The sequence below is a fragment of the Belonocnema kinseyi genome, chromosome 5, assembly GCF_010883055.1.
Source record: "Belonocnema kinseyi isolate 2016_QV_RU_SX_M_011 chromosome 5, B_treatae_v1, whole genome shotgun sequence".
NCBI lineage: Eukaryota > Metazoa > Arthropoda > Insecta > Hymenoptera > Cynipidae > Belonocnema > Belonocnema kinseyi.
In genome coordinates, this window is record NC_046661.1 from 138,304,731 (window position 1) to 138,315,886 (window position 11,156).

The following is an 11,156-nucleotide window of genomic DNA, read 5'->3' on the forward strand; positions in this document are numbered from 1 at the left end:
TTCACCAGTACCATTATCTCCCCTCTTCTCACTTCCCTTCCTATATTTCGCATTTCCTCTATCTCTACTTTAGCATCAATCCTTTTTAGTACTTCGTCCACCTCTTTCTTCAGCTCCTTCCCCTCTAATCTTATATCCTTTATCACTATGTTTAATTTTCTTTCTTCCCTCTCTTTCCTATCTATTCTTTGTTCTATGTTTCTCAGCCTTTCTATCTCCTTATTCCCACTCTCGCCCCCACCGCAATTCCCGTTTGATCTTTCAAGTTTCTTCATCCTACCTCCTATCTTCTCTACCTTTGTATTATTAACTTCTTCCTGCTTCTCTAGTTTTTGCTCCAATGACTCCATCCTTTTTTCCAACTTTTCCCTGATTTCTTCGCATTTTTTTATTTCTTTTTTAATTTCAACCATTTCCCGCCTAATTTCCTTCTTTAATTCCTCTCCCCTTCTCTCCAGCTTTTCTTCATTAATCCCCATTACCTCTATCATCACTTCTCTAATTTCCTTTAGCCTTTCTTCTTTCATCGACATTTGATTTTCATCTCAGCTACCGTCGGCACCCTCCCTGTTATCGCTTTTCCCTACCAAACTCTGCTTTTCCGGCGGCGATCTTAACATTTTCTGGTATTTTATACTCGTCCCGATATCTTCCTTCTCTTCACTGCTTGCCCTCTCCCCTCTCTTCTTTTTGATAAATGCTTCTATGGACCCTACGCTTTTTGCTCTTAATCTTTCCTTTTCTATCGTTTTTTGATACTTCCCCCTTGCTTTCCTTTCCTTTATCTCTTTCGGCGTACTGAACACTTCCTGCTCTAATTCTGCTTTTAAACTAAAACTGGAATAATTTAATTTTCAGTTGAAAATGATTTATTCTTCGTCAAAAAATTATTTTTTCATAAAATATTTACATTTTCAACCAAACAATCAATTTTTAACTGAAATTGTGAGTCCACAAAAAAAAAGATTTTAAAAATAAATTAGTTGAATTTTGAGCAAAATTTTTAAAGATTTGAGATAAAATTTTGAATAGTTTCTTAATATGCAAAGGAAAATATTTAAATTGTTTTTTAATTTTGATAAATTTATTTTAAGAAAATATTTTAAAACAATTAAAATGATTTTCTAAAATTTCCTCAAAGAATTTCGAAGGTTTTAAAGCGAACATTTCCAATTTTGCAAGATTACAAAATTTTAGAAAAAATTGAAATCATTTTGAAAGATATTTATAAGTTTTTCAAAAATTTCGAAATTAATTTAAAATTTGAAAAAATGTAAAATAAAAGTGATTCTTTATTTGAAAAATTAATTTGAAGAGAATATTTAAGCAGATTTTGAAATATTACAAAAATTTTCAAAGATTTGAGAAGGTATAAAAGTAATTTTATCGCTAAAATGTTATCAACAAATTAAAAAAATAAGAAGATTCTTGGTTACCTGGAACGGAAAATTGAGAAGCTTTTTAAAGATTTTGAAAGTATTCAAGACAACACAAAAATTGTCTTAAAATTCTTAACCACACAATTTAATTTTTAAGCGAAAAGAAAGAATTTTTAACAAAATTGTTTAATTTTCAAACTAAATAATATTTTTCAGTCAAGAAAGAAAGAAAATTTTAGGCAAATCATAATCCGAAGAAAACAATAATTTAAATAAAAAATAAAAATAAAAAATTCTACTTACTATTTATTTTTATGTTTATTTCTTTATTTTTTTAGAGCTATATTAATATAATTTTCCAAGGTTTCTTTCAAAAAGTCAAAATGATTTTTGAACATTCAGATATATCGCTCAGTATTTGAAGAAAATTGCTAACAATGTTTTTTTATTTTATAGTATTTTACCAAATTTTAGGACAAATTTGAGTTTGTTATATAATTCAGACTTTTTAAGACTTGGAAGAAATTTAAAAATAATCTGTAAATTTTTAAAAGATTGAAAGTATTTTTAAAATTTTGAAAAAAACTATAAAATTGTATTTCGAAATCTGGAAAAATCTGCATTTTACTCGAAGGTTTTTGAAATCTTGTCTAACTTCGAAGTAAATCTGCGAAATTAAAGAAATTATATTATAAGAATTTTCCAAACATTTTGAAATGTTTGAAATATTTTTAAATATAGTATTTATTTAAATTTTTTAAAACAATTTGCAATTAAAAATTAGAAGGATATTTTTTTAAACTTTAGACAAATTTTTAAATGTCTTAAAATGTTCTCACACATTTTCTTAAAATTAATTTATTAAGATATAAAATCACTTTAAATATTCCCAAGAATCTTAAGAAAATTTTTGTTTATCTTGAAAATTTTCAAAAAGTTGGAAAAACTTTAATAATTTTAAAAATCTGCATTTTGCTTTAGGTTTTTTAAACTATTTATAATTTTAAATCAAATCTGCAAAATTAAAGAAAATCTATTATGAAAATTAAAATTTTTTTTCTCGAATATCTTAAATCTTTTTTAATTTATATCGTTTATTTAAATTTTGTAAAATAAGAAATTAATACAAATTTTCCCACAAATCTTAAGAAATTTTTTGTATTCTCTTGGGAACTTTCAAAATTCTTAAAAAGATTCAAAGTTTTTTTTCAAATCTTCAGGAATCTAGACTTTTTAAAACTTATGAATATCATTTTCAATTAAAAATTATTATTTTTTTTAAACTTCAAAAACCTTTTGTAACGTTTTAAAATGTTGCTAAATATTTCTTAAAAATAATTTATCAAGAAACAAAATTACTGTAAATTTTCGTAAGAATCTTAAGACAATTTTTTGTATCCTGAAACTTTTTAACATTTTGAAAAAAGTTCAAAATTGTATTTCTAAATCTTGAAAAATCATCATTTTTTTAAAATTATTTGAAATCTTTCAAATTTAAAAATTATTTTTGAAATTTAATAAACACTTATAAATATGATAAAAGAGATACTTCGGGTTTCAATCTTGTAAAAAAACTACGAATTTTTCCAACGTTTCGTGAACATTGCAGTGGACTGTTTCAGGGCTAACCTGAAACTGAGGTATTAATTACGTTGTTCTCATGTATACTCTCTCCGATGCTTGTGATTGGCCAGAGTGCCCCAGCGTGGAGACTGATCACACCTTATTGGCCAAGCAAATCCTTTAAAAAAAAAAAATAAAAATCCGGGAGAACAAAAAGCCAAATCGGATTGGTATTATAACCGCTGCCGAAGAGTGAAGAGGCTTTAAAGAAGATGCTGAAGAGGTTGAGACGTTACTTGCATAAGAATAGGTTAAAGTTAAATGCGGACAAGTCAAATCGAAAAATTGGATTAGTTTATCTAGTCCATGTTGCCAGATGACAAAAATCTCTTCAACGTAACAGAACTAAAATTGTGGCTTTAGCTTGGATTGATTAAAGATTTTGGTTTCTAGATGTTCCATAAAGATGTTGGTTATTATAGGTGAGATTGGCAAAAGGCTCTAGTTAAACTAAATCTAGCTGAAATGAAAAGGATTTCTTACTGATAAAATTATTTTTATACAGTTGATTAAATTATGCCAACCTAATAATGCATGAAACAAAGTTTCATTAGCGTGGAAACTCTAGTTCATGATTATGAATATCTAGTGTTTTTTCCTTCTTAAAGAGGCGCCACAATCGGGCCACGTTAACGTTTTTCTACCTTGTCTCTAGAAAAGAGACGCTGCGTGAAGTATTGTGTTCAACTCTTGATTGCTTCTATCACTTGTAAATATTTTGAGTAGTAGAAGAGTAGATTCATGATGAAATTACAGTAGGCTCTTTCATTGACAATTTAAAATAAATTTAATGTTCAAAGTTGATGTAAAAACGACTGTTCAAATTTTCTGACACCTAGCCTCCCTCGTTGTTCAAGTCCATTGGTGAATGGAAGAAATCTGTTGAATGTAACACTTTTTGCTTCGAGTGCAATTTAGGTTTAAGAAAAAGAAATATTTTTCCGAAAATGTGAAAAAAATTTCAAGATTCAGAACAATTAGATTTATACAGGATAATATGAATATCCTAATTATTGGAACTGTTTTGTCATGTTTTGCTATAGATTGCATATAGTCAAAGTATTCCAGAGATTATCAAATTATCAAAATATCAAACTATCAAAAACCCAAACTATCCAAAAACTACCAAAACTACGAGTATCAAAATATCAAACCCAAGGTCTATTGATGTTACGAACATGCGAGTAACTATGTCATCCCTCATACTCTATAAGAATTCGGTAACAGTTATAGAACACTGTGACACACGAACTGTAACATTTCTAGAACAACTCTAGAACTCGTTTACCCGGCTTATTTAAAAATTCTGGAACAGATCTAGAACGCTGCGACAACCGATTTGTAACATTTCGAGAACAATTCTAGAACTCAATTACAAATATTTTATAACAAATCTGTAACAGATCTAGAACGCTGTGACAAACGATCTGCAAAATTTCTAGAACAATTATAGAACTCAATTACAAATGTTGTTTAACAAATCTGTAAAAGATCGAGAACGCTGTGACAACCGATCTGTTCTAGAACAAAGTTGGAACAGAAGTTAGAGAACGTCTGTGAATAGTCAGTTCTAGAACAATAACATAATAACTGTTCTAAAACCGTTATTGATCTTTGTCCTTAATTTTTTCTAGAACGCACTTGTAACAGGGTTATAGAACTTCGATAGAATACTACTACGGGACAGTTCTAGAGCAAACTTGGAACGAATGTAACAGAACGTCTGTGATTGGTCAGTTCTAGTAGAATAACGTAAAAACTGTTCTTAAACAGTTATTAATCTTTGCTCCAAATTTGTTCTAGCACACACTTGGAACAGGATTCTAGAACTTCAATATAACACTATTACGGCACAGTTATAGAACAAACATGGAAAAAATGTTACAGAACTCCTGTGATTGGTCAGTTCTAGAAAAATTACGTATCAAGTCTTCTGGAACAGTTATTAATTGTTGTTCCTGATTCGTTCTAGAACAAACTTGTAACAGAGTTCTAGAAAACACTTGTAACAGGGTTTTAGCACTTCAATATAATACTATTACGGGCCAGTTCTAGAACATACTTAAAACAAATATTATAGAACGTCTCTAATCAGTTTGTTCTAGAACAATTCTATAGCAACTGTTACAAAACAGTGTTGACTAATAGTTCGAGAACAGTTCTCTAACAATTTTGTCACAGTGTTTTAGAAGACTGTTACCTTTTTGTTCTAGAACAGTTCGGTCACAATTTTGTAACAGTGTTCTAGAACAATGTTACTTTTTTGTTCCAGAACAGTTTTGTCACCATCTTGTAACAACTGTTTTAGAACACAGTTCCTTTTTTGATCTGGAACAAGTACAGGTATTAATTTAGATATTGTTTCACTTACAATTTAAGTGTCTTTTAGAAGTGTTTTTGTGCTACTGACTATTGTTTATGTGGGGTTCTTTTCAAGTTTTTTGTATACATCGTCAGTTAGAAGGTCCATGATTTTGTTGTTATATTTTTCTTTATTCATTAATACTGTTGCGTTGCTTTTGTCTGCGAGTAATGTTTTAATGTCTTTATTTCGATTGAGTTCTTTAATTGCAGTTTTTTCTTGTTTTGTAAAGTTTGAGGAGGGAAGTTGGGCTTGGCGTAACATGTTGGCCGTCCAACGTCGTATTTCATTCGCTTTTTTAGGTGGTAGGGTATATATTGTGGATTCAAAATTACTGATGATTTATTTTTTCGGAATTTTGGAGGAAGCTACTGCAAAATCGTGTCATTTATATAAGGCTGAAATCATGTCATTGCTAAGAGGACGGTTAAAGATGTTTTTACTGTGTTAATTAGTGGTGCATGCCTTACTGGAAGTAATTTGTCAAATTAAATTTTTTTTTTGAGTGCAACGATCTTTAATCCGTTGGGATTGTTTAAATTTTATGCAGTACAATGTAGCCCAAATGTCAAATCTGAGATTGTTTGATTAGAAAAGGTGAAGTTTTAATCCTTTTTCGAAGGTGGTGTGCAAGAGAACTTTGTTATGTTGTCTTCTTTCTTTCGAGAGGAGCATACTTGTATTATGTAGAATTGATTTGGATTTTGATGTTCCCAAATGGTTTTTCAATTGTAAGAATTTTGGGACGATGTTGTTGTCCCTGCACCGTTTCAAATAAGCTTAAGATGTTATTATCTGACGTTGAGAAGCCCTGGGTTTACTCATTGTATTAGGCTTGGTGAGAAAACGCTCCCCGTAGAGTTATTTAATAATAGATTTGATGCTTTCACGATGATTCATTATTATAAAAAAGATACTTCGGGTTTCAATCGTGTGCAAAAACTACAAATTTTGCTGACGTTTCGTGAACATTGCAGTTCACTACCTCAGGGTAAACCTGAAACTGAGGTATCAGGTTACGTTGTTCTCATGTATACTCTCTACGATGCCTGTGATTGACCAGAGCGCTCGACCATGGAGGTTTCTAACTGACGATACATACAAAATACTTAAAAAGCACCCCAGAAAAATAATCGTCAGTAAAAAAAACCTTTGTAAACGACAATAAGTTTGACAGCGAAACAATGTCTAAATTAATACCTACTAATTCCATCTATACAAGACTTTACGAACTCCTGAAAATAAAAAAAAAACATTCCACTCAGGTTGATCGTCCGCGCAATAAACTCACAAATTCACAAGGTAGCACGCTTTTTCGACTATGAACTGAATCCTTTCCTGGAAAACTCTATTACTCACGTTAAAATACTTTTGACTTTATCAAAAAGATACAACAGACTCACATTCAACCCCAAGACATCGCTGTGCGTTTCGAACTAACATCTCTCTTTACACAAGTACTAATCTCTGATGCAATTGGTATTATTAAATCTTTTGCAAACAAACCTCAAAAGCAGAAATAGGATCTCCAATCTCACCTGTCATAGTCAACATCTTTATGGAACATCTAGAAACCAAAAACATTATTCAATCCAAGGTTAAACTGGAACTTTGGTTTTGTTACGTTGACGACACTTTTATCATCTGGCGACATGGACGAGATGAACTGATTGTGAGTAAGTTTTTTGATTTCATCAACCAATTACATCGTAATATCAATTTCACGATGTAATTTAAACAAAACGAAAAATTGCCTTTCTTGGACGTACTAGTTTACAAAGATCTGATCATACATTAGCTTATGAAGTATACAGAAAACACAAACAAATTGATAAAACAGTAAGAAAAAACAATAAGAAAAACAAGTAAACACAACCTACTAAAGAAAGGGAGTGAAAAATGACCTCCGTCCTATCCTACATCCAAAGATGTCACAGAACAAATAGGAAGAATTCTCAATGAAGACAACATCCACAACATATTTAAACCACCTGCGAAAATAGGACAACTTCTAAACAATCCTGAAGACAAAAAGGCACCTCTCAGTGATCCAGGAGTATATAAAATACCTTGCTCTTGTGGCAGACTCTATATTGGAGAAACCGGAAGAGCGATGAGCCAACGTGTAAAGGAAGATGAGAGTAAAGTCAGGCTAAAATATTTCACGCAATCAGCTTTAGCTGAGCATTATAGAGAAATAGGACATACAATCTATTTGACAAAACAACCGCCATCGCAAAAGGATACAATATCTTTCCAAGGAAACTTAGAGAAGTAATCGAAATCTTAAAATATCCTAATAAAATCAATAGGGCAGCGGTTATAGATTGATAAACGTTTATTTTTCGGCCTGCTGGCCTTTAAAAATTGACTTGCTTACACTTCCATTTTTTACAGAATTTTCTTACAACTACGTCTTACAAAGTACCATCCATCCACACTTTATAACTAATTCGCTTGCTCCTATAGCCTAACCTTCCTCGCTGCGCCTCGCCTCGCACGCAATTCGCTCTTTTGTCGCTATGCCTCGCATTACCAGCCTCTGTCTCCGCGTCTAACACCTAATATTTAACTGCTATTTACAATATTTACATTTCTCTTACATCTACTTCCTCTCCTATTTACAATCTTTCCTTCTCGATTCCTCTTTCTCCTTCCTTCTCTTCTTCTCTATCTTACCCAACACCCCCGAAACCCAAGCTGCTGCCCTTTTCTCACAACTTTCGTACAACAATACCTCCATGCTTATCCCCCTCCTTTCCACCTCTTCACATCCCTCCAACCAATGCTCCAATTTTGGATTCCCCTTCCCGCACAATTCACGCATTCTCTTCTCTCTAGAAAGCCAGAACCTATTATACTTCTCCATTCACTCGCACCTCATTCTCGCTCTATAAGACCATCTTTGCGCCACTATGTCTGTTTTCCTTCTCCTACCAACACTCCCTAACCAATTTACTTCCCCCCTCTTCCAAAAATTTCTCCTCATATGTACACGCTCGACTCCCTTTTACAATCTCTAAACTCGTTCTTGCTGTCTACCTCCTGACAATATAGTTCGGCCTATTCCTTGCCAACCCCAGTATCCACTTTACATACCTTTCCTGTACCTTATTTGCCTCCTCACTTCCCTTCCAACCCCACACCTCCACTCCATAAAATAAGACACTTATCACTAGCGAATCAAACAATTTCATTCTCCTTTCAAAATCATCTGCGAAAAATCTCTTCCCTAGCCCCCACACCTGCCTCATCACCACATTTGTCCTTCTCACTCTTTATTTTATATGACCATCAACTCCCTCATTTCTTCGAAACAGGAAGCCCATCCTTCCCACCTCCTTTCCTGAACACCATAACCTTCGAATGGTCAGCATTTAACTCTAACCTATTCTTGTCCAAGTAACGTCTCAACCTCTTCATCATCTCCTTTAAAGCCTCTTCGCTCTTGGGCAGTGGTTATAATACCAACCGATCTGGCTTCTTGTCCTCCCGGATTTTTATTTTTTTAAAGGACTTGCTTGGCCAATAAGGTGTGACCAGTCTCCACGCTGGGGCACTCTGGCCAATCACAAGCATCGTAGAGAGTATACATGAGAACAACGTAACCTGATACCTTACTTTCAGGTTAGCCCTGAAACAGTGAACTGCAATGTTCACGAAACGTTAGCAAAATTCGTAATTTTCGTACACGATTGAAGCCCGCAGTATCTCTTTTATCATATGTATAAGTGTCTATAAAATTCAAAAAAATTTAATTTAAAAGATTTCAAACAATTAAAAATAAATTGTATATTTTTCAAGATTTAGAATAACAATTATAAAGTATTTTCAAAATGTAAAAATGTCTCAGGATAAAAAAAAATTTCTTAAGATTCTTGGTAATATTTAGAAAGATTTTCAATCTTGATAAATTAATTTTTAGTAATCTTAATGAACATTCAAGAACATTACAAAAGCTCTCTAAAGTTTAAAAAAATATACAAAAATAATTTTAAATTGAAAATGGTATTCAAAAATTTAGAAAATGTAGAAAATATTAAAAAAGACATTTTTAGGAATAATTCGAGTAATTTTAAGAGATATTTAAGAATTTTGGAAGTTTGGAAGACAATGAAAATAATTTAAATCTTTTAAAAAATTGTAAATTACTTTTAAATTTCGTCCAAGTTCTAAAAAGTCCTAAATATCTTACAAACTCAAATTTGTTCTAAAATTTCGTAAAGTAAAAAAAAATATTCGAAATTTTCTCTCAATACTGATCGACATATCAAAATTTTTGAAAATCATTTTTAATTTTTTAGAGAAACCTAGGAAAGTTATATTTCTATAACTTTAAAGAAAATAAACAAAAAACACAACAATTCAATAATTATTAGAATTTTTTTCTGTATTAAAAATGATTGTTTTCTTAAAATTATAATTTGCCTGAAATTTTCTTTCTTTCTTGACTGAAAAATATTTTTTGGTTGAAAATTTAACAATTTTGTTCAAAATGCTTGGGTTTTGCTTAAAAATTCAATTGCTGGTTAAAAATTTAACTAGTTTTTAAAAATTTCACTTGTTTGATTGACGATTAATATTTTTAGTTTAAAATTTATTCATTCGGTTAAAAATGTAACTACTTTGTTAAAATTTCGTCTTCTTGCCAGAAATTTAATTTTTTTATTTAAGAATTCGACTATTTGATTGAAAATTTGACATTTTTGGATAAATTCAAACGCGTTCGATTAAAATTTTTTAAATATAAATATTAGAGCTTACATTTTCCTTTGAAAATTATTCTTTTTTATTACAAAATTAAACTATTTTATTAATTTTTGTTGTTGAAATTTTGATTTGACTTGCCGTAGATTTAAAAAATCATTAAAATTTTTTTCAAGAATCTTAGTAAAATTATAATAAGCTGATGATAGTAGTGGTAAAAAATTGCAAAGGCAAATCGACAAATGATGAAAATGATTACTTAAAATCTGAAAAACGTTGTTTTTAATTGCAAATTAGCATAAGTATTTTTTTATTCGGAGAACCCTTCCTTCTAGAGCAGGAAGTAAGCCGTAAAATTTCAACCTTGACAAAGCTTATGAACCGTTTTGGTTGCAAAAAGGTGACCGGTCATTTGGACCTGTTTTTCCAAGGATTGCATATTCTTACGTCAATTTAAATCAGAAAATATAAAAACAGGTAAGGCACAACCAGATCTCAAGGTCGCTCGATTCAGGGAAAAAAGACCGGAATTTAAATGTCGATTATAATATTAATTAGGGTTATTGATTAGTAATTAGGCATTTGAATATTTCTAACAGCGCATAAATAAAAGGTTTGAAATTCTATTTATTTTCTCAAATTTTTATTCGTCCTCGATTGACCTCGGCGGATCGAAAATAATTATTTGCAAAAGTTAAAAAAATCCATGTTAAAAATATTTATTCAAGTATACTAGAAAAGTGATTTTCTATAATCAATCAATTTTCAGAATGAGAATTTTCAAATTTTATCAAATTAGTTCAACTTACAATCAAGAAGTAGAGTTTTCAACCAAAAAGGATGATTTTTCAACCAAATAGTTAAATTTAAAAAATGTAATTCTCGACTGAAAAACCGCTTTAAAACAATTCAAGTTTTAAGCGAAGAAATGAATTTTTAAATAAAATTGTGAATCATCAAAAAAATTATTTTTAAACAAAGTAGTTGAATTTATAATAAAATAATGATATTTTTAAATAAAAAGAGAGGAATTATAAACAATAAACGAATTTTCTACAAAGAAGCTTGGTTTTCTACAATACAAG

At 30.7% G+C, this 11,156-nt stretch overlaps 1 protein-coding gene across 1 annotated transcript in view; it reads left to right on the forward strand.

Annotated features, from left to right (window-relative positions):
* LOC117173910 (lipase 3-like) overlaps positions 1-7,642 on the forward strand; it is a 64,020-nt gene extending 56,378 nt beyond the window's left edge. Inside the window, exons 8-10 of the mRNA XM_033362557.1 lie at positions 3,396-3,424; positions 6,342-6,415; positions 7,293-7,642. Coding sequence (XP_033218448.1) covers positions 3,396-3,424; positions 6,342-6,415; positions 7,293-7,642 — 453 coding nt within the window. The remainder of the gene's footprint in view (positions 1-3,395; positions 3,425-6,341; positions 6,416-7,292) is intronic.
* The last annotated feature ends 3,514 nt before the right edge of the window (positions 7,643-11,156 follow it).